The sequence below is a fragment of the Carcharhinus amblyrhynchos genome, chromosome 4 (assembly GCF_965287045.1).
Source record: "Carcharhinus amblyrhynchos chromosome 4, sCarAmb.v2.hapA, whole genome shotgun sequence".
Lineage (NCBI taxonomy): Eukaryota > Metazoa > Chordata > Chondrichthyes > Carcharhiniformes > Carcharhinidae > Carcharhinus > Carcharhinus amblyrhynchos.
Window position 1 is genome coordinate 129,901,144 of NC_137327.1, and position 24,548 is coordinate 129,925,691.

The window sequence follows — 24,548 nt, forward strand, 5'->3', positions numbered from 1 at the left end:
CTTGGTCAGATCTGATTTATTTATTTATTTTCTTCTATAAAAGTTTGGAGAGATGATTACTAGAGACCGTTAAATTGGATTTCACTTTTTTTTTAAATGGAAGTCTTTTAAGCTAAATTGTTATCAGCAAAGAATACAGCTCAGATTGTTTCAACCTTGAAAACACTGTCCTGCCTTGAGTCTTAAATTGTATTTTCACTGTCATGTCACTTTGTATTTGCTGTATGCGCTTATGTTATTTCATCTATTTAAAACCAAGTCATGTTCCTCACGTTCCTAACCAGTGGAAATGTTCCGAGGGAAGTAGCAGAAATTTGGGAATGAAATGTAAAGAGTTGATTGCAAATTTTAAAACACTTAACTTCTGATTTAAATTATTTTTCTGGGGTTTGGTGTATTATTTATGAAGTTCCATGTACTTTTAGATATTTGTTTATCTCTTGATTGTAAAATGCAGACTGGTACAGTGTGGTGATTTTGTGTCTTTGCAGATGTGGACTGCTCCTCTTTTACCAGCACCAGCAGAAAAATACTCCAGTTACTTTTATCGTGGACGGTGCTTTGGTGAAGTTTGGCCAGGGTTTTGGCACCACGAGCATTTACAGCCAGAAACAGGAACCACCAAAGAAGGTAGCCTTCTGAAAATAAGGGGATTTTGAAAATATTTGTCTAAGTTATTAACTATTAAGCAGCTAAAAGGGTCACCTAACAAAATATATTTACTTGGGACAGTACTTTGAACTCTTTATACAGTCAATGAGTTTCAGTGTTCATGTGAGCGTGTCATTTTTTGGATTTATTATTGTCACATGTATTAGTATACGGTGAAAATTATTGTTTCTTGTACACTATACTGACAAAGCATGCCATTCTTAGAGAAGGAAGGAGGAGGGTACAGAATATAGTGTTACCGTCATTGTTAGGTGAAGAGAAAGATCATCTTAATATAAGTTAGGTCCGTTCAAAAATCTGATGGCAGCAGGCAGTGAAGAAGGCCACCATATGTTGGCCATCATAGCGAGAGAATTTGAGTACCGGAGCAGGGATGTCAGTATCTGTGGTGAAATGGTACCATGGCTGAGGACAAGAAAACAGCAGGTGCTCCCAGGAAAGGGTCCAAGAAAATTGTGAAGAAAACAATCCCCAAGGGCAGCAAGAAGAGGAAGAGCAGGGATGTCTTGCTGCAATTATACAGGGCCTTGGTGGGATAACAGCTGGAATAGTGTGTGCAGTTTTGGTCTCCTTATCTGAGGAAGGATGTTCTTGTTATGGAGAGACTGCAGTTGAGACTTACCAGGCTGATTCCTGGAATAACAGAACTGATTTATGTGGAGAAATTGAGTCAGTTATAATATTTGTTGGGGTTCAGAAGAATGATGGCAAATTTCATAGAAATCTATAAAATTCTAACAGGACCAGACAAGGTTGATGGGGGGAAGATATTCCCAATGGCAGGAGCATCAAGAAAAAGTCTGACAACACCAGGTTTTAGGCCAACCGATTTATTTGATAGTAAACTCACAAGCTTTCGGGTTAGCCCCTTCGTCAGGTGAATGGAGAGCTCTGGCCTCATACAGAGCATATAAAGCACAGACAGTTTAGAGATTACTGATTGGAATGCTAATCTTTACACCTAACCTGCTGTTCAAGTCCTGAAGTGGCTGACAATGTGTGTGGTTAGTAACCCCCGTGACTTGCCTGGGTTTGCAAAACCTCACTGACTGTGCTGTCTGGAGACAATACACATCTCTTTAACCTGTGATCAGTGCTCCTTCCACACACATTGTCAGCCACTTCAGGACTTGAACAGCAGGTTAGGTGTAAAGATTCGCATTCTAATCAGTAATCTCTAAACTGTCTGTGCTTTATATGCTCTGTCTGAGGCCAGAACTCTCCATTCACCTGACGAAGGGGCTAACCCGAAAGCTTGTGAGTTTACTATCAAATAAATCGGTTGGACTAAAACCAGGTGTTGTCAGACTTTTTACTGTGTTTACCCCAGTCCAACGCCGGCATATCCACATCAGGAGCATCAAGAACCAGGGGTCACAATCTAAGAGTGTGAGGTAAATCATTTAGGACTGAGGAAACATTTCTTCACCCTGAGTGATGTTGATGCCAAAACATTCTATGTTTTCAAGAAGAAGTTAGAGATAGCTCTCGAGGGTGAAGGGGCCAGAAAGATATGGGGAAAAGTAGGAACAATTGGATGATCAGCCACAATTATAGTGAATGGCAGAGCAAGCTTGAAGGGCCAACTCCAGCTCCTATTTTCTATGTGAACAAAACTGTTAGATTTTCAATAGTGAGACTCAGCTATGGACAACAGACACAAAAGAATTATCCCAGAGTAGTTTATTACATACTCTAATAAAGAATACACAAAAGTCACTGACTCACTAAAATGCCTGTGTGTAATATGGAAAAAGATGTTTATTTTATTATTCTTTCATGGAATGTGAGCATTACAGGCAAGGCAAGCATTTGTTACCCATTCCTAATCACCCTTCAGAAGGTGGTGGTGAGCTGCTTTCTTGAACCATGCAATCCTTGTAGTGTAGGTACACCCACAGTGCTGGGAAGGAGGGAGGGGGTTCCAGGCTTGTGACCCAGCAACAGTGATGGAACGCTGTTCCAAGTCGGAATAGTGTATGATCACTGAATCTTCTAGTGTAACAATAGTTTTCAAAATGGACTCATGGGGGTTCATAGAGACTTTCCAGGAGATCATTGAAACAAGCAAATGAGCGGCAGCTGAAGACATGAAGTCATCAGATGAAGTCATTAGATCAGTCATTCGTAGCAAGTTTACCGACCTCCGCATTATTGCCGATAATTGTGAGCTACCGCTGACTCTCCGTCGCTCTCGTAAACGTCTCCTCTTTTCCAACTGTCCCCACACAGGTGCAGGATTATTGCAAAAAATTATCAAATGCGCTGTTAATTGACACTCATTTAATCACTGAATGGCATCCCCTCTCTGAACATGTTGATAAATTAGGGAATTATCTCATTTTTTTTCTATAAAACTTTTCCTTTTGGCATATACAACAGCACAAATAGGTAAGCAGATTTGGCATCAGCAACTGCAGTGATAGAGAAATGTCTACTTCAAAATATGGAGCTGAGTCCAAGTCTTTGGACTGGTCTGGAGTTATATGCTGTGATTTTAAAAAGATTGTTTTGCACCAAATATCATGATTTGGATGGGGAATCTGTGATTACTAGTCCAATAGAACAGAGGTTCTTCAACCAAAAAAGCTGGAGAACCATTATTACAGTACAACACCTGACTTCCATTCACTGGGTCCTCAAGCAACTGAGGTTGGGAACTTGTCTGAATGGAATACGGGAGAAGTAATTAAATTTAAATTTCCCCTCCCTATATTATACAGCCATGTTTTAATGCCAGCCTAGAGAATTATGTCAGCCATTTATGGATTTCTGGAGGATTTTCTCAGCTTCCTTTGTCGAGATGAACACATTACAATGCAAAGTGAGATTCTTTTCAGTTGTATCTCTTTCGTTTCTTAATCTATTGGTACTGCAGCTCACCACAAACATAATTTGCAATTTTTGTATAATCGAGTAGTGTCCATTAGCTAGCCTTGTGAAGGTCACAAAAACAAAACCTGATACTGTCATTGCTAGTGTGTGTCTCTGTGTCTTTTTCAGCAGGAGATTTAAAAAAGCAATCCTTTTTTAAAATCTTTCCTCTGAACCTAAGAGTTCTCAAAGAAACCGTTCACTTGAAGGCCCACTTAACTGATACCTGGGATTTGATATTATCTTATGAGGAAAGGTTACAGAGGCTGGGCCTGTCTTCATTGGAGTTTAGAATGAGAAATGATCTTATTGAGTGAACTTGAGAAGCTGGATGCCGAAAGAATGTTTCCTCTTGTGGGAGAGACTAGAACACAGTTTAAGACTAGGGCATAGTTTAAAAATAAGTGGCCTTGCATTTAGAGAAAAAGAGAAGCTTTTGTTTCTCTCAGAGAATCATGAATCTTTGGAGCTCTCTTCCCCAAGGATTGATAGAGGCAGGGCCAGTGAATATTTTTAAGGCAGATTTGAGGCCGTTAGATTCTTGACTAATAGGAAAGTTAACTATGGGCATGCAAAATCTGGGATTGAGGCCACAATTCATTCAACCTTCATTTTATTGCTCAGCAGCACAGGTTCGAGTGGTCAAATGGCTGATTCTGTTACTAATTCATATGTACCACTGCTATCATTACTGCTATGACTGACTTCAAATAATTCAACATAGATCATGTATCATTGGTTAAGTCCATACCATGATTTCCAGATTTCCATTGAAGGATTGAAAAAATTCATAAGTTCAACACAAGGTCAGGCATTTGGGAGCAACAGTAACTTGCATTTCTTATTATTCATTCCTGGGACATGGACGTTGCTGGCTGGCCAGTATTTATTGCCCATCCCTAATTGCCTAAGGACAGTTGTGAGTCAACCACATTGCTGTGGCTTGGAGTAACATGTAGACCAGACCAGGTAAGGACAGCAAATTTCCTTCCCTAAAAGACACTAGTGACCCATAGTAGCTTTATCACAGATAAACATCCTAAGTCACTTCAGAGGTGCAATCTCACAAAAGTGAGAAAGTGAGAAATATTAGTTGGGATGAGTAAAAGATTAGATCAAGAGCTAAGTTTTACGAAGTTTTTGAAAGGAAGGCAGAGAGCCAGAGGGATTTAGAAAGGGAACTCCAGAAAATGGTATCCAGACAACTGGAAGACATGCATAGCAAGTGTGGGATGAAGTAGGGGAGGCAATAAACAAACTCAGCCAAAAAGTATGTTGAGATTGGAAATAGATTGTTTCAGCCTGAGACACTTGTGAAGGAGAGGTATGGAATCAGTGGAAAGGATACAAAGTTTGTGAAGGCTTTAATTTTTTCATTGTTTAACTGGAGGTACTTGCAGCTGTTCCAAGACTGGATATTAGATAAGCAGTTGAAAGAGATGATGGAGCTGGGTACTGTCAGTGTACATGCGGAAGCTGACTGCATGGTGGATTACATAGTTACCTGTGCCAAATGCATCACGATCATAAATTTCAGTGATGTATCATGGACATACTCAAACAGATTTGTGTGGAAAATAAGCATGATTTTGGAGGTGAAAACACATTGTTGAACTTGGAAGTGGAAGAGTGTTGGATCTGGGAGAGTAGTTTGTAAGGACAAGGATCAAAGTGATTTTCTGAGAAAGGAGTGAAGGTACCCAAATCCAGAATGATTTTAAAAATCTTGTCAGTTTTATAAACTTAATACATGGAAAAGAATGACTGCTTTTTTTTATTGTGCACGGCATTGTAGTGTCCCAAGCAGAATGTTCCAGGCAGGACAAATTGCACATTTGGTTTCTTTTAAATCTCCTCCTAAAAGTAGGAACAGTTCATATATTTCATTTGAATAATTAATGTATTCAGTTCCCTGAATTATTCAGAACCTGATTCCTTTTGCATGCCTAATATTCCCTTTGTTTTAGAAAATGTCCTGTAAAGTTCCCTGTCGAATGTCACCATCTCCTCTAGGATCAGTACAGGGGATCGAAAAAACTGTTGACTTTCTGCTTCCACCAAAATCAAGTTAGTTTCATTTTAGGAACATCTAAGGATGTTTCCCCAAACTGTTGATTACAAAAGAATGGAAATAAAAAGCCTTGCCGATGCTAACTAGTCACCTACATAATAAATTGCTATCGGCTTGATTTAATTTGATAGAATATGGGTTGGGTTTCCAGGATCTGTGTGTCAAATATGTTTTGACTGTCTTAACATTTTTACAGTTTTGAAAAATTGAACAACTTTGACAAATTAAATTCTTGAATCACATCTGAACTACTCTACAAGCACTAGAAGCAGGAGTAGGCCACCAAGCCTTAAAGCCTGCCCTGCCATTCAATGTGATCATGGCCGATCTGTGCGCCTCAACTCCTTTTCTGTGTAATTTGCCCATTGCCATTATTCCTCGGTCTATCAAATATTTATTCACCTTAGCTTTAAATACTTCTAGTGAACCAGTCTCCACTATCCTTTGGGGCAGATAATTCCCGAGATTTACCACCATCTGCAAGAAGAAATGTCTGTGCGCCTCAGTTTTAAATGACTGGCACTTTATCATGTAGTTATGTCCCCTTATTCAAGACTCTCCTGTCAATGACACCTTGTTTATAGTAGCCAACAAGAGTCAAATCAATGCTGGTTATTTACACTGCCACTCCCGATGTTCTCTGTTCAATATCATGAATTCAAAATAGGACTTAAATGCAACTCTTGGATTTTGAACATTTGGCAGACAAAGATTTAACATTGGTGCTGCTTTCTGTTCTGCTCTGGTGCAGTTGAAAATGAACTATTAACGAGGTCCTGTATAGCAGCTGGTAAACTGGCTGCCTGGTGTTTACTTTCTGCTTTTCCAATTCCTTCCAGCTGAAGCCATTTTTGGTTGACTTTGCAGCCTCATGATTTAGTTGTGTCAAACTGTCTGCTAACTATAGTTCAAAATATTGGAAATGAACTTTGGTTATTGCCTATGCAATTTTGTTTTAAAAATGAGGCAAATAGAGGAACCATGCACACATGCTGAAAAATGGTTTGATTGTAATAAGAGTAGCAACTAGCTCTTTGTTTCCAGCAGTTTTTTTTCCCCCCATCTGCTGCGTGTGAAGCAATTCCAAATGGTAAATCAAAAGTAGATGAAAAATGCAACTTTTCCCAAATCATTCCTGTATGCAAATTTGCAAGATTGACAGATTAATTAAGGTTATCTTAGGTTCTGCAATTAACTTTTCATGGAAATTCAAAATTGTTGTTTTCAGCGAATTAAATACCTAATAACGGCAATAGCAAAACATTATATAACGAAGAGCACTTTCATCAGAGCAATCCTATAAGGTCTTTCACCTGATAAATAAGCAAATCCTTGTGTCAAATCCACCTTAGAATGAGCCTGACTCTTGTTTGTATCAATTCACTGCATTTGTTAGTATTTGTATCCAGCTGGGTGTGTGATTTACTTTTACCACAAAAAACTCCCTAAGGGATGGTTTCTCTAGGTTTAAACTAGTATGAATTAAATTTGTTTTTTGAACACGGTGGCACAGTGGTTAGCACTGCTGCCTCACAGCGCTAAGGACCCGGTTTAATTCCAGCCTGAGCCTCAGGTCATTGTCTATGTGGAGTTTGCACAGTCTCCCCGTGTCTGTGTGGGTTTCCTGCAGGTGTTCTGGTTTCCTCCCGCAGTCCAAAGATGTGCAGGTCAGGTTGATGGATCATGCTAAATTGTCCCTTAGTATCAGGGAGATTAGCAGGGTAATATATAGGGTGAAGAGGATAAGGCCTGGGTGGGGTTGTTGCCAGTGCAGGCTTGATGGGCTGAATAGCCTCCTTCTGCACTGTAGGGATTCTATGAACAAAGTGTCAGCTTCCACAGCACTGACACAAAAAAAAACTAGTCTCAGAACAAATGGTTCATTTAGGAACAGAAGTAGGCTAGCCAGCTCCTTCTGTCTGCTTCAGCATTCAATTAGCTCACAACTGTTCTGAATTTCAATTCCATTTTCCTGCCTAAATTCCATATCCTATCTCATGAAGTATTCAGAGATGAACACAGAAAATGACTGGAAATGCACAGAATGTCATATTAACAGCAGTTAATACCAAAGAGAGTAATCTTTTCAATTTACATTGACTAATGAAAAAGGGCCTTGCTGAAATATTAATCTCTGTTTCTAATAGATGGTTATTATTCCATTGTGCCATTTTTGGTTCTTATTCAAAATTTTTTGAATTTTGTTCTTATTTTAATTGTGAAGTAAGTTTTATGGCAGAGTAGCATCTTATATAGAATCTTAGCTGGGCTTGTGAACTCCTGAACATGGGGAGACTGAATGCAGACTGGGTGACAGCTTTGCAGAGCACCATTGCTCAGCCTGGAAGCATGACCTCAACGTTCCTGTTGCTTTCCATTTCAAGTCACTATATTGTTCTCCCGCCCAGATGTTTGTTCTTGGCCTGCTGCAACGCTCTAGCGAAGCCCTCATCTTCCGATTGGGCACATTACAGCTTCAGGATGCAACATGAATTCAACAACTTTAGACTGTGATCTTTCCCCTCCTTTTGTTATATCCCAAATTTTTTTTGTTCCAATGTAAAGCCTTCCCTCCACTTCCCCCACTGGGCCTTTAGTCACTTGTTCTAAAATTTTGCTACATCATTGTTGCAATCATTTGCAGTTCCCGCTAATCACTGTTCCAGTTGTTCCACTGTCTGTCTCTCATATATAATCAGATTTTCCTCTTTAGTTCTTAAGAACAGTCATTTGGACTCAGAACAGTAACTCTGCTTTCTCCCCCTACAGGTGCTACCAAACTTGCTTAGTTTTTCCAGCTTTCTCTGTTTTCGTTTGGATTCCAGCATCTGCAGTGTTTTGCTATTTTATACTTGTAGAGTACTGTGTACGGTTCTGGATCAAAGAATATAGTGGCCCTGGATAGGATGCAAAAAGATTTGCAAGAATGATACCAGGGTGGTGGTGTTATAGCTAGAAAGAAAGACTGAATAAATTAGGGCTTTATTCTCCTTTAAAAAAAGGAATATGGCCGGGTCACCTAACAGAGCTCCCTTTTATGTCGAATTTGATAGAGTGTATTCAACACTTTGGGAGAGTACAAAAGTAAGGTTCATAAATATAACGTGGTCACTAATAAATTCAATGAAGAATTCAGAAGAAGCTTTTTTTAATCTAAAGAATGTCTAGAATGTGGAATTCACTACCATAAGGAGTAGTTGAGGTGGATAATCTTTTAAGTGAATTTAGATAAATACGAAGGAGAAAGTTTGGGGTGATGCAAAACTTGGAAGTATTATAACCAGTATAGAACTTCAAAAGGAAATCAGTAGATTGGTGGAATGGGAAGACTGGTGGCAGGTGAAGTTCAACGTGAAGAAATGTGACGTGATGCATTTTGGTAGGATGAACATTGACAGACAATATAAAAAAGGGGTAAAATTCTTAAAGAGATGCAAAAGCCGAGAGACCTGGATCTGTGAATAGATTCTTGAAGGTGGCAGGACTGATGGGGAGAGCAGTTAATAAAGAATATAGTTTTCCAGGCTTTATCAATAAGGTCATAGAGTACAAGAGGATGGAGGTTATGCTGAACTTATACTGTAGGATCTGGAATATTGTGTGCAGTTCTTGGTGCCACACTATTGGAAGGATGTGAACGTGTTGGAGAGAGTGCAGAAGAGGTTTACAAAAATGGTTCCGTGGATCAGAAACTTCAGTTATAGGGATAGATCGGAGAGATTGGGACTGTTCTCCTTGGTGAGGAGGAGCAAAGAGGATATTTGATGGAAATGTTCTAAATCTTGAATGGACTGGATAGATTAGACAGGGAGAAACTATTTCCATTTATGAAAGGATTGAGAACGAGAGGATGCAGATTTAAAGTGATTTCCAAAAGAAGCAAATGTGACGTTAGGAAAATCTTTTTCACACAATGAGTGGTTCAGTCTGGAATGCACTTGCTGAAAGTGTGGTAGTGGCAGGTTCAATTGAGGTATTCAAGAGGGCATTGGTTGTGCAAAGATTTGGGAAAAGGCAGTGGAAAGGCACTGAACTAAAGTGTTCATTTGGAGAGCCAGTGTAGACATGAGCCAAATGACCACCTTCTGTGCCGTAACAATTTTGTGATTCTGTGAAATATATGGTAGAATAGGAGCAGACTTTCAGAATAATTTTCAATTTTTTTTTATTCATTCATGGGACAAGGACGTCACTGGCTGGCCAACATTTGCTGCTCATCCCTAGTTGTCCTTGTTCAGAGGGCAATTGGGAATCAATCACATTGTCATAGGGGCATGGAAACGCCTCTTCAGCCCAATTTGTCCGTGCCGCCTTTTTTTTAAAACCCCTAAGCTAATCCCAATTGCTCGCATTTGGCCCATATCCCTCTATACCTATCGTACCCATGTAACTATCTAAATGCTTTTTAAAAGATAAAATTGTACCCGCCTCTACTACTACCTCTGGCAGCTTGTTCCAGACACTCAGCACCCTCTGTGTGAAAAAATTGCCCCTCTGGACACTTTTGTATTTCTCCCCTTTCACCTTAAACCTATGCCCTTGAATTTTAGACTCCCCTACGTTTGGGAAAAGATATTGACTATCAACCTTGTCTATGTCCTTTGTTATTTTGTAGACCTGTATAAGATCACCCCTCAGCCTCCTAGGCTCCAGAAAGAAAAGTCCCAGTCTATTCAGCCTCTCCTTATAACTCAATCCATCAAGTCCCAGTAGCATCCTAGTAAATCTCTCCTGCACTCTTTCTAGTTTAATCATATCCAGAATTGCACACAGTATTCCAAGTGTGGCCTTACCACTGTCTTGTACAACTTCAACAAGACGTTCCAACTCTTGTATTCAGTGTTCAGACCGATGAAACCAAGCATGCCGAATGTCTTCTTCACCACTCTGTCCACCTGTGACTCCACTTTCAAGGAGCTATGAACATGTACCCCTAGATTTCTTTGTTCTGTGGCTCTCCCCAACACCCTACCATTAACTAAGTCGTACCTTGGTTTAATCTACCAAAATGCATTGCCTCGCATTTGTCTAAATTAAACTCCATCTCCATTCGTCAGCCCACCGGCCTAATTGATCAAGATCCCATTGCAATTGGAGATAACTTTCTTCACTGTCCACTATGCCACCAACCTTAGTGTCATCTGCAAACTTACTAACCATGCCCCCTATATTCTCATCCAAATCATTAATATAAATGACAAATAACAGTGGACCCAGCACTGATCCCTGAGGCACACCACTGGTCATAGGTATCCAGTTTGAAAAACAACTCTCTACAACCACCCTCTGGCTTCTATCAAGAAGCCAATTTTGTATCCATTTAGATACCTCACCCTGGATCCTGTGAGATTTAACATTATGCAATAATCTACCATGTGGTACCTTGCCAAGGCTTTGCTAAAGTCCATGTAGACAACATCAACTGCACTGCCCTTATCTACCTTCTTGGTTACCTCTTCAAAAAAACTCAAATTTGTGAGACATGATTTTCCACTCACAAAGCCATGCTGACTGTCCCTAATCAGTCCTTGCAGCTCTATATGCCTGTAGTTCCTGTCTCTCAAAGTACCTTCCAACAATTTACCCACCACAGATGTAAGGCTTACTGGCCTGTAGTTCCCAGGCTTTTCCCTGCAGCCCTTTTTAAACAAAGGCACAACATTTGCCACTCATTGCTGTGGCTTTGGAGTCACATGTAGGCCCGACTAGGTAAAGATGGCAGATTAAAGGATTATTAATGAACCAGATGGGTTTTTCTGGCAATCAGCAATGGCTTCATGGTCATCAGTAGATTCTTAATTCTAGATTTTTTTTATTGAATTTGAATTCCACCATCTACCATGGCAGGATTCGGATCTTGGGTCCCTAGAACATTAGCTGAGTTTCTGAATTAATAGTCTAGCAACAATACCACTAGCCATCACCTCCCCTGGATTTAATGCTCTTAGATTATTTCAGCATGTATATTTGTGTATTTTACTTCAGAAAATGTTTATTCATTGTATTTTGCCAATTATTTTATTATAGTGAATGATGCTACTTGCTATAAGATAATTGGCTCAAACCAGTTATGCTTATCATAGGATCATAGAATCCCTACAGTGTAGAAGAAGGCCATTCAGCCCATCGAGACTGCAATGATCACAATCCCACCCAGGTCCTATTGCCGCAATCCCTCACATTTACCTTGCTAATCCCTGTAACACTAGGGTTAATTTAGTATGGCCAATCAACCTAACCTGCACATCTTTGGACTGTGGGAGGAAACTGGAGAACCCGGTGGAAACCCATGCAGACATGGAGAGAAGGTGCAAACTCCACACAGTGACCTGAGACCAGAATTGAATCCAGGTTCCTGGTGTTATGAGGCAGCCATGGGAATATATGGAAATAATTTAAATTTCTGTTTTTTGGTGTTTAAAGATGTTCAGGAATATTAATCTGCCGGCAACCATTCTTGTAAAAGTCTTCTGCACTCTCTCCAGCACGTTCCCATCCTTCCTATAGTGTGGCACCCAGAACTATACACAGTACTCCAGCTGAGGTCTAAATAGTGTGTTGTATAAGTTGAGCATAACCTCCATGCTACATGCCTCTGAAATACCTGATCGGAAATCTGCATAGTTTCAACTCATCTTTGTTAGAACAGAAAATGGTTGCTACAGTAAGTTAAATTATTAAACCAAAAAAAACCTGACGTTTGTATTCAATGGCCTTAAAGCATAACAGCATTAATGCAGGAGGGTTAACAGCCGTAACTACATTACTGCAGATTTACCGAACAATGATTTGTAGATGAATTTTGAAGTTTCTTTGTTCCTTTGTACACTGAAACATTTTTTCATCACAGAATGTTATTTGATTTAAGACCTGTTCTTTGACATTTTTTCCTGATCTAATTTTCCGATGGTTGGGATTCAAAAGTTGGAAAAAAAAATTGTTGAAATTTGGCAATAAAAATATTTGTATTTTGATATTTGAAAAGCTAGGGGTCGTTGCACCTTGTGGGTCAGCATGTTTATTCAGTGAATGTATAACCTTTCAAAATCAGGAGGGAGCCTGGCTTGATTTCCTGTGCTGAGTTAGCTGATCCTGTTGTAGTAGGGATGCTACCTTTGGCTGAGTATCACGGAGCTTAAGAGGTGGAAATTGGCCAGATGTTCCAGCATCTGATCTTTAATTTAGTTTGATTTATTGTCACATGTATGGGCATACAGTGAAAAGTATTGTTTCTTGCATGCTAAACAGATAAAGCATACCATATATAAAAAAGGGAAGGAGAGAGTGCAGATTGTAGTGTCATATCCAGGGTGTAGAGAAAGATCGACTTAATGCGAGGTAAGTCCATTCAAAGGTCTGACGGCAGCAGGGAAGAAGCTGTTCTTGGTATGTGATCTCAGACTTCTTCCCAATGGAAGAGGAGATAAAAGCAAAATACTACGGATGCTGGAATCTGAAACAAAGACAGAAAATGTTGGAAAATCTCAGCAGGTCTGACAGCATTTGTGGGGAGAGAAATTGGCTGTATTTTCTCACCGCAGATGCTGTTGTACCTGCTGAGATTTTCCAGCATTTCCTGTTCTGTGCTGAAGAGAGTATGTTTGGATGCTTGGAGTCTTTGATTATGCTGGCTGCTTTTCCAGGGAAGGGTAAACAGTACCAGTGGATGGGAGGCTGGTTTGACTGATGGATTGGGCTTCATTCACAACCCTTTGTAGTTTATTACGGTCTTGGGCAGAGCACGAGCCATACTAAGAATGCTTTCTGTGTTGCACCTGTAAAAGTTAGTGAGAGTCATTACGAACATGCCAAATTTCTTTAGCCTTCTGAGAAAGTGGAGGCGTTGGTGTGTTTGCTTAACCATAGCATTGGCATGGAGGGACCCAGGACAAGTTGTTGGTGATCTGCACACCTAAAAACTTGAAGCTTTCGATCATTTCTACTTCGTCCCCATTGATGTAGATGGGCATGCCCTCCATGACGCTTCCTGAAGTCGATGACTATCTCCTTTGTTTTGTTGAATTAAGGGAGAGCCTATTGTCATTGCACCAGTTTACCAGATTCTCTCTCCCCTGTACTCCGTCTCTTCACTGTTTGAGATCAGCAAACTTGAAAATCGAGCTGGAGGGGAATTTGGCCAAAATCATAGGTGTATAAGTAGTACGTAAGAAGAAGGGTAGGAGAAACTATGAAGCTGGGCTAGCGCTTAATATAAAAAAGGATAGCAAGAGTTTTTATAAATATATAAAAAGGAAGAGGCTGGCTAGGGTGAACGTTGGACCCTTAGAGGATGAGAGGGGGGACTTAGTGGTAGGGGATGGGGAAATGGCTGAGGTCTTGAATAACTCTTTTGTTTCGGTCTTCACGGAGGAGGACGTGAATAATTTGCCAGGTGTTAGCAATGGAAAGGTGGTAGGACTGGAGGGTCTCAATGACATTATTGTTACTAGAGAGGCGGTGCTCGACAGACTGGAGGGACTGATTGTGGACAAGTCCCCAGGACCGGATGGAATGCATCCAAAGGTTCTGAAAGAAATGGCGGAGGTGATAGTGGATGCCTTGGTGGTTATTTTCCAAACGTCGCTGGATTCCGGGGAAGTGCCAGAAGATTGGAAAACGGCTAATGTTACGCCGTTGTTTAAGAAGGGTGGCAGGCAAAAGGCAGGGAATTATAGGCCGGTTAGTTTAACGTCTGTTGTAGGTAAAATGTTAGAATCCGTCATCAAGGAGGAAATAGCGAGGCATCTTGAGGGGAATTGTTTGATAGAGCAGACGCAGCACGGTTTTGTTAAGGGGAAGTCGTGTCTGACGAATTTATTGGAGTTCTATGAGGATGTGTCTAGGGCGGTGGATAGAGGAGAGCCGGTGGATGTGGTCTTTCTTGATTTTCAGAAGGTGTTTGACAAGGTACCTCACAAGAGGTTATTGCAGAAGGTAAGGGGGCATGGAGTTGGGGGTGGGGTGTTAGCGTGGATAGAGGATTGGTTGTCAAATAGGAGGCAGAGAGTGGGGGTTAATGGGTGCTATTCGGATTGGCGGTTGGTGACTAGTGGAGTGCCCCAGGGGTCGGTGCTGGGGCCTCAGTTATTTACCATTTATATAGATGATCTGGAGGAGGGAACCGAGTGTATGGTGTTGAAATTTGCTGATGACACCAAGATTGGTGGAACGGCAAATTGCGTGGAGGGTGTGGAGAGTCTGCAGAAGGATCTAGATAGGCTGGGCGAATGGGCCAGGAACTGGCAAATGGAATTTAATGTTGGCAAGTGCGAGGTGGTCCACTTTGGTAGGAATAATGGTAGGAAGGACTATTACTTACGTGGCGAAAAACTGCAGCAGGCGACGGTGCAGAGGGACCTCGGGGTCCTTGTGCATGAGTCGCAAAAACCCAGCCTGCAGGTGCAGCAGGTGGTCAGGAAGGCGAATGGGATGCTGGCCTTCATAGCGAGGGGGATTGAATATAAAAGTAGGGAGGTCTTGCTGCAGCTGTATAGGGCATTGGTGAGGCCGCAGCTGGAGTACTGTGTGCAGTTTTGGTCGCCACACTTACGCAAGGATATTTTGGCCTTGGAGGGAGTGCAGAGGAGGTTTACTAGGCTGATACTGGAGTTGAGGGGGTTGAGTTATGAGGAGAGGCTGAATAAACTAGGCTTGTACTCGTTAGAGTTTAGAAGAATGAGGGGAGATCTCATTGAGACATACAAGATGTTGAATGGGATGGATAGGATAGAGGTGGAGAGACTCTTCCCGCTCAGAAAGGGCAGTAGGACTAGGGGGCACAGCCTCAAGATAAAGGGGGGGGCGGTTTAGAACGGAGTTGAGGAGGAACTTCTTCACTCAAAGGGTGGTGAATCTCTGGAATTCTCTGCCCATTGAAGTGGTGGAGGCTGCCTCGCTAAATATTTTTAAGACGTGGGTTGATGGGTTTTTGTTAAGCGAGGGGATTAAGGGTTATGGGGAGAGGGCGGGAATGTGGAACTGAGCCACGACAGATCAGCCATGATCTTATTGAATGGCGGGGCAGGCTCGAGGGGCTGGATGGCCTACTCCTGCTCCCATTTCTTATGTTCTTATGCACGTAGGGGGCTGAGGACACAGCCTTGTGGGGCACCGGTGTTGAGGATGATTGTGGGAACATTGTTGCCTATTCTTACTGATTGCAGTCTGTGAGTTAGGATGTTCAGGATCCAGTCACAGTCGGAGGAGCTGAGCCCCAGACCACAGAACGTAGGAATGATTTTCGCAGGAATAAGGGTGTTGAAGGCTGAGTTGTAGTCAATAAATATGAGTCTGACATAGGTGTCCCAGTGCAGGGATTGAGTGCAGGGCCAGGGCGATGGCATTTGCTGTGGACCTGTTGTGGCGGTAGGCGAACTGTGATGGATCCAGGTAGTTCGGGAGGCCAGAATTGATTCGTGCCATGACTAATCTTTTGAAGCACTTCATTACGATGGCTGTTAGAGCCATCAGATACCAACTGTTAGAGACTGTTAGAGGCTGTTAGAGACTGCAGATACCAACAGGTCTTGCTCACAAATACTGGCCACTTGAATGAGGTTTCAGGGAATGGTCAACACTCAATGAATCATATCATAAAAAGGCATCATGTCTTCAGTAGAAACTTAATTTACAAGCAAGTTAATGGCATAGTGCAATTTGTTTGAGTTCTTTTATTTACTTTTTGAAGCTAAATGCTCACACAACTACAAGCGTGACAACTTAAGGATAGTTACTGCATTTCAAGGTAATTTATTGTGCATGAAAAACTTTTTGAGAAAAATTGGTGGAAGTGATGTGTTAAATAATACAAATCTTAATTCTCTTTTCAAAATACTAGAATGACAGTCTTCTCTGCCGGTGCTAGTTGTGAATGTGGAATGAATGTGAGACAAATTCAATCCAGCACCTGGTGGTATTAGTCCACTGTACAAACTTTCCGACTTGAGTCCAGAAGATGAAAGTTCAGTCGGCAGAGCTTGTATAGGATATGACAATATCGGGCTGAAGTTAGGGTTAGGCACATTGAAACAACATGGAGAGAACCTGCCTCTGCAACTGTCTGTACATCTTAAGTGCTTAATGCCAGCACAAGAAATGGAAATATGTTCCATGTCCTCCACCGACGATCCTCACATACATCCATTCCAAACAAAAAATGTTTCAGTACTGAGTGCATTGAATAATGTTGGTAAAAACTGGCAGCTACAAAAGAAAAATTGAATTTTTAATATGAAATCTGGCTCTGAGTATTATTAGTATGTTGTATTGGAATGTCCGAAGACAAAAGAATCTTTCCATAGTGAACCCAGCATGCAACTCAAAATAGAAATGGAAATTTATTTTTGTAAACCAAGAGACAGCTCATTAAACAAATACTGCTCCTCGGAGGAAATGGACTTCAAATTTTATTAGTATGAATCAGTAGGAACCCAGTATCAATGTTGTATCACAATTATCTGTTTTAATGTTACTATATATATTTTGGAAGCGTGATTCAGTGCTGGTTTTCCAGAGTTTACCAATCCAATTTCAGCTCACCAGGGGGGTTTCTGCTATTGTTGGATCAAATTAATCCATTTATAATTGCAAGTACAGCTGTGGCAGGTTGTTTGCTGCTGGTTGCACTTTTAAAACTATAAAAGTGACTGAATATGTAATTGGAAGCCAGCACAGAAAGGGCGAAAAACTGCAGCAGTTGATGGTGCAGAGGGACCTCGGGGTCCTTGTGCATGAACATAGAACGCTACAGCGCAGAACAGGCCCTTCGGCCCACGATGTTGCGCCGACCAGTTTTTTAAAAAAAAACACTGACCCACTAATCTAAACCAATCCCTTTTCGTCCATAAACCTGTCCACAGATCTTTTAAACGCCCCCAAACTAGGCGCATTTACAACTGCAGCAGGCAGGGCATTCCAGTCCCTCACCACCCTCTGGGTAAAGAACCAGCCCCTGACATCCGTCCTATAACTACCCCCCCTTAATTTAAAGCCATGCCCCCTCGTGCTAGCTTTCTCCATCCGAGGAAAAAGGCTATCACTATCCACCCTATCTAAACCTCTAATCATCTTATACGTTTCTTATACGAGTCGCAAAAGCCCAGCCTGCAGGTGCAGCAGGTGGTCAGGAAGGCGAATGGGATGCTGGCCTTCATAGCGAGGGGGATTGAATATAAAAGTAGGGAGGTCTTGCTGCAGCTGTGTAGGGCATTGGTGAGGCTGCAGCTGGAGTACGGTGTGCAGTTTTGGTCGCCGCACTTACGCAAGGATATTTTGGCCTTGGAGGGAGTGCAGAGGAGGTTTACTAGGCTGATACCGGAGTTGAGGGGGTTGAGCTATGAGGAGAGGCTGAATAAACTAGGCTTGTACTCGTTAGAGTTTAGAAGAATGAGGGGAGATCTCATTGAGACATATAAGATGATGAATGGGATGGATAGGATAGAGGTGGAGAGACTCTTCCCGCTCAGAAAGGGCAGTAGGACTAGGGGGCACAGCCTCAAGATAAACGGGGGGGCGGTTTAGAACGGAGTTGAGGAGGAACTTCTTCACTCAAAGGGTGGTGAATCTCTGGAATTCTCTGCCCGTTGAGGTGGTGGAGGCGGCCTCGCTAAATATTTTTAAGACGCGGGTTGATGGGTTTTTGATAAGCGAGGGGATTAAGGGTTATGGGGAGAGGGCGGGAATGTGGAACTGAGCCACGACAGATCAGCCATGATCTTATTGAATGGCGGGGCAGGCTCGAAGGGCTAGATGGCCTACTCCTGCTCCTATTTCTTATGTTCTTATGTTGACAGGAAAATAAACTTTCTCAGGTGTTTATTTTCACTCTTGTTGTCAAATTATAGAAAGAATAATTCTCATCTTGAGAATTATTTCCTAATGTTTGCTTATATTTTTATGACTTATTAATATTTCCCCGGCTTTCTATCTCGCTGAGGAATTTAAATTTTTTTGTGCATTCATATGAATGCACTGATATCATAAGGCACTAATTTATAAATTATATTGTACTCTGCCTCCCCCTCCCTATTGCTTTAAACTCCCCACCCTTACATTCCCCTGTGATATTCGCTCTAATAAGAACATAAGAAGTAGGAGCAGGAGTAGGCCATCCAGCCCTTCAAGCCTGCCCCACCATTCAATAAGATCATGGCGGATCTGAAGTGGATCAGTTCCACTTTCCCGCTCTTTCCCCGTAACCCTTAATTCCCTTGTCTGTCAAAAACCTATCTACCCGTGACTTAAATATATTTAGTGAGGTAGCCTCCATCACTTCAACGGGCAGAGAATTCCAGAGATTCACCACCCTTTGAGTGAAGAAGTTCCTCCTCAACTCTGGTCTAAACTGCTCCCCCCCGCCTTATCTTGAGGCTGTGCCCTCTAGTCCTGCTATCCTTTCTAAGCGGGAAGAATCTCTCTACCTCTACCCTATCCATCCCTTTCATTACCTTATACGTCTCTAGAAGAATGAGGGGGGATCTTATAAACTCCAATGAGTACAGACCCAGTCTATTTAGTCTCTCTTCATAGTCCAACCCCCTCATCTCCAGTATCAGCCTAGTGAACCTCCTCTGCACTCCCTCCAAGGCCAAAATATCCTTGCGCAAGTGTGGTGACCAAAACTGCACTCTAGCTGTGGCCTCACCAGTGCCCTGTACAGTTGCAGCAAGACCTCCCTGCTTTTATATTCTATCCCCCTCGCTATAAAGGCCAGCATTCCATTCGCCTTCTTGATCACCTGCTGCACCTGCAGACTGGGTTTTTGCGACTCATGCACAAGGACCCCCAGGTCCCTCTGCACCGTAGCATGCTGCAGCTTTTCGCCTTTAAATAGTAATCCTTCCTAGTATTATTTCTGCCAAAGTGGATAACCTCACACTTGCTAACACTTGCTCCATCTGCTAGGTCCTCGCCCACTCACTCAGCCTATCCAGATCCCTCTGCAGACTTTCCACACCCTCCACACAATTTGCTTTTCCACTCATCTTTGTGTCATCAGCAAATTTCGTCACCCTACTCTCAGCCCCCTCCTCCAGATCATCTATATAAATGGTAAATAGCTGAGGCCCCAGCACCGATCCCTGCGGCACTCCACTAGTCACCAACCGCCAATCAGAATAGCACCCATTGATACCAACTCTCTGCCTCCTATTAGACAACCAATCCTCTATTCACGCTAACACCTTACCCCCAACTCCATGCACCCTAACCTCCTGAAGCAACCTTTTGTGAGGCACCTTATCAAACGCCTTTTGAAAATCGAGAAACACCACATCCACCGGTTCCCCTCTGTCTACTGCACTAGTCACATCCTCATAGAAATCCAATAAATTCGTCAAACACGACTTCCCCTTAACACGACTTCCCCTCTCCTCTAACTCTGACCTCCTGTGCCTCTCTGATCTTAATTACATCACCACTGATGATCATGCCTTCAGCTGTCTAGACTCCAAGCACTGGAATTTCTTCTGAATACCTCTTTTCCTCTCTACCTTGCTTTCTTCCTTTAAGACATTCCTCACAACCTATCTCTTTGACCAAGCTTTTAATCATCTGTCCTATTTCTCCTTATGAGGCTTGGGTAGCATACTTTGTTTATAATGCTTCTGCAGAGCACCTTGGGATGTTTCATTACGTTAACCTTACTATATACGTACAAACTGTTGTGGTTATGCAGTGATATCAGCTGGATTTCTGTGTATGTAGAGATTTTTTCTAAATGGTCAAAAAGTTTATCAAAACACAATCTTATTTTGGTGGAGTCTAACATTGATGGCTAATTAACAATAATGAATATTATTGATCAAATATTTTGGAGCACAACAGTGATAGGGGAATGGGACCTGGTGCACGTTAAGTTGTGAACAACAGAGTTTTGAATGACCTTACATTTACAGAGATTGAAATATGTCAGACTAACCAGTGGACACTGGAATACTCAAATCTAGAGTAAATAGATGCCATCTCCTCCATTGTTATTAAGTAAAACAATAAGTTCCTTTTCAGTCAGCTATCTTTTTAGTTCTCATATATCTGAAGAGGTAATAGTCGAAGAAATGGGTGGAATGATATGACTCACAAATTGGATGTTTTCACTGTGTGCGTGTGTGCGCATGCACTTGCGTTATAGAGGCAGCTTAACCTGACTAAAAGGATCATAATGATGTTGTAGCATTGAAGCTGAACCTGTATGTCACCGTGCTAGCATTATATATTATTGTTAATGCCCTTTGTAATCACGAATTGCTGGTAGAGATTGCTTTATTCCAAAATCCATAACTTTATAGCACAATGTTCTTCAATTTTTATAGTAAGTTAAGAAAATCATTTTAAGTTGTACCATCCATTTGCAAGCCATGAAATCTGTATGAAGGCGCAGTCATGGAAAATAGCTTTTTAGTACTATTAATGCTACACAGTACATTATAAATATACAACACAATATTCATTCAGTTAAATATATTTCAACTGGAAAGTGAAGCGTAGCTTGGCTTGTGCACATTTTGTGGCCTGTGATGATAATGCACTGATCTGGGCTTGTGTTTTCCCTGATCGCAGCTGTGTCATTGGGGGGGAAGCTAGGATTAAAGATGACCTACACATCGAGGAGCTGCTCAAAATGAGATTTTGTGTGTAAATAATTCCCTGCTCCAAAACAGACTTGGCTGAAATCTTGGTGCAGGTTGCACAGCATAAGAACCAGAAAAGAGAGAAAAATACCATTTGTTGCTCAAGTAAATACACCCTCTGCAAACGCGAAAACAAGAAAGGCAGCAGTTTATCTCATTTAGAGATAGCCTGCACAATTTTCAAAGATCAAGCAGAATATGCCTTAATTACTGACTGGATTTCTGCTTCCACAGGTGATGATGACAAAGAGGACCAAAGACATGGGTAAATTCAGCTCCGTCACTGTGTCCACCATTGACGAGGAAGAAGAGGAGATTGAAGCTGTGAGTTTTATCATCAAACAAAACTCTTCTCTAGACCGATATGCTAAAGTACTTATTTCTGTGTTCCTTGTTAGTTGGAAATCCGATTTCACACTGGAGTGATATTATTGACAAATATTAATGTGTTGCGTGTAATCTTTGAACTGGTTAATATTCAACATTAACATCTATTCTTGCTTTGTATTTTTCTTCATATCGCTAGTCAAATTTGACCAGTGATTTTCAAGGACATGTATGAGGCCACAATACTATTCATTTATCTGCTCAAAGTGGTTTGAATTGGATCAGACAAATGCAAATAACACTCCCATTATTTAACAAGTGAGGGGGGAAAACCAGGAAACTATGGACCTGTCAGATTAATGATGATTCCATCTCATCTTTGCCCAGATCCAGTGAGCTTTGGGTAGCCCAATCTCACCCACTTTCCCTTGCCTCAGATAAGAACATAAGAACATAAGAAATAGGAGCAGGAGTAGGCCATCTAGCCCTTTGAGCCTGCCCTGCCATTCAATAAGATCATGGCTGATCTGTCGTGGCTCAGTTCCACCTTCCCGCCCTCTCCCCATAACCCTTAATCCCCTCTCTTATCAAAAACCCATCAACCCGCGTCTTAAAAATATTTAGCGAGGCAGCCTCCACCACTTCAACGGGCAGAGAATTCCAGAGATTCACCACCCTTTGAGTGAAGAAGTTCCTCCTCAACTCCGTTCTAAACCGCCCCCCCTTTATCTTGAGGCTGTGCCCCCTAGTCCTAGTGTCTTTTTTGAGCGGGAAGAGTCTCTCCACCTCTATCCTATCCATCCCATTCATCATCTTATACGTCTCAATGAGATCTCCCCTCGGTGTGCATAGCTCAACCCCCTCAACTCTGGTATCAGCCTAGTATCATGCAAGACTTCTTGAGAAGGTGAGAGGGCATGGGATCCATGGGCCTTTGGCCTTGTGGATCAAGAACTGGCTTGCCTGCAGAAGGCAGAGTGGTTGTGGATGGGTCTTTTTCTGAATGGAGGTCAGTCACCAGTGGAGTGCCCCAGGGATCTGTTCTAGGACCCTTGCTGTTTGTCATTTTCATAAATGACCTGGATGAGGAAGTGGAAGGATGGGTAAGTAAGTTCGCTGATGACACGAAGGTTGGTGGTGTTGTGGATGGTCTGGAAGGATGGCAAAAGTTGCAGCAGGACATAAATAGGATGCAGGACTGGGCGGAGAAGTGGCAGATGGACTTCAACGCGGATAAATGCGTAGTCGTCCATTTTGGCAGAACCAACGGGATGAACGAGTACACTATCAAGGGCAGGAGTCTTGGTAGTGTTGAGGAGCAGAAGGATCTTGGGGTCCGGGTCCACAGGGCTCTTAAATCGGCCTCGCAGGTGGAAGAGGTGGTCAAGAAGGCGTATGGTGTACTGGCCTTCATAAATCGAGGGATTGAGTTAAGGAGTCGGGAGGTAATGCTGCAACTTTATAAGACCCTTGTCAGGCCTCATTTGGAGTACTGTGCGCAGTTCTGGTCGCCTCACTATAGGAAAGACGTAGAAGCTATTGAAAGGGTACAGAGGAGATTTACAAGGATGTTGCCTGGACTGGGAGGCATGCCTTATGAAGTTAGGTTGAGGGAACTGGGTCTCTTTTCCCTGGAGAGACGTAGGTTGAGAGGCGACCTGATAGAGGTTTATAAAATGTTGAGAGGAATAGATAGGGTGGATTCTCAGAGGCTATTTCCCCGGGTTGAAATGGTCGCTACGAGAGGACACAGGTTTAAGGTGCAGGGAGGAAAGTACAGAAGTGATGTTAGGGGTAAGTTTTTCACTCAGAGGGTGGTGAGTGAATGGAATCGGCTGCCGTCAGTGGTGGTGGAGGCAAACTCGCTGGGGTCTTTTAAAAGACTTCTGGATGAGTATATGGGGTTTTATGGGATTGGGGGTTATAGATAGGTGTTGATGTGATTGGCGCAACTCGTGGGCCGAAGGGCCTGTTTGTGCTGTAGTGTTCTATGTTAAACCTCCTCTGCACTCCCTCCAAGGCCAGAATATCTTTGCGCAGGTGCGGCGCCCAAAACTGCACACAGTACTCCAGCTGCGGCCTCACCAATGCCCTATACAGCTGAAGCAAGACCTCCCTACTTTTATATTCAATCCCCCTTGCTATGAAGGCCAGCATCCCATTCGCCTTCCTGACCACCTGCTGCACCTGCAAGCTGGGTTTTTGCGACTCATGCACAAGGACCCCGAGGTCCCTCTGCACCGTCGCCTGCTGCAGTTTTTCACCACGTAAGTAATAGTCCTTCCTACCATTATTCCTACCAAAGTGGACCACCTCACACTTGCCAACATTAAATTCCATTTGCCATTTCCTGGCCCATTCGCCCAGCCTATCTAGATCCTTCTGCAGACTCTCCACACCCTCCGCACAATTTGCCGTTCCCCCAATCTTGGTGTCATCAGCAAATTTCGACACCCTACACTCGGTTCCCTCCTCCAGATCATCTATATAAATGGTAAAAAGCTGAGGCCCCAGCACCGACCCCTGGGGCACTCCACTTGTCACCATCCGCCAATCCGAATAGCACCCGTTGACCCCCACTCTCTGCCTCCTATTTGACAACCAATCCTCTATCCACGCTAACACCCTACCCCCAACTCCATGTCCCTTGACCTTCTGCAATAACCTCTTGTGAGGTACTTTGTCAAACGCCTTCTGAAAATCCAGAAAGACCACATCCACCGGCTCTCCTCTATCCACCGCCCTAGACACAAAGTAGTCTTCAGAACTAGGAATGATATAGGCAGGGTGAGTAACACATGTCCTGAGATTTTTGCAATGAAAAATTTATTCCATGTTAGTGAGTGCTTCAAAGTGGTTGACCCTTATGAAGTTCATGAAGAGGCCTGGCAAAGCACACAGTTGGTATCAGCAGTCTTTTGGGACCACTTAAGACTGATCAATAAAAACCAGACTTGCAAGTGACCAACCTGTTATCC

At 42.4% G+C, this 24,548-nt stretch overlaps 1 protein-coding gene across 1 annotated transcript in view; it reads left to right on the top strand.

Moving 5' to 3' along the window:
* The window catches only part of steep1 (STING1 ER exit protein 1), a 50,326-nt gene that overhangs the window by 18,568 nt on the left and 7,210 nt on the right, over positions 1–24,548 (top strand). The window contains exons 4-5 of the mRNA XM_080187882.1: positions 492–630; positions 21,478–21,567. Coding sequence (XP_080044008.1) covers positions 492–630; positions 21,478–21,567 — 229 coding nt within the window. The remainder of the gene's footprint in view (positions 1–491; positions 631–21,477; positions 21,568–24,548) is intronic.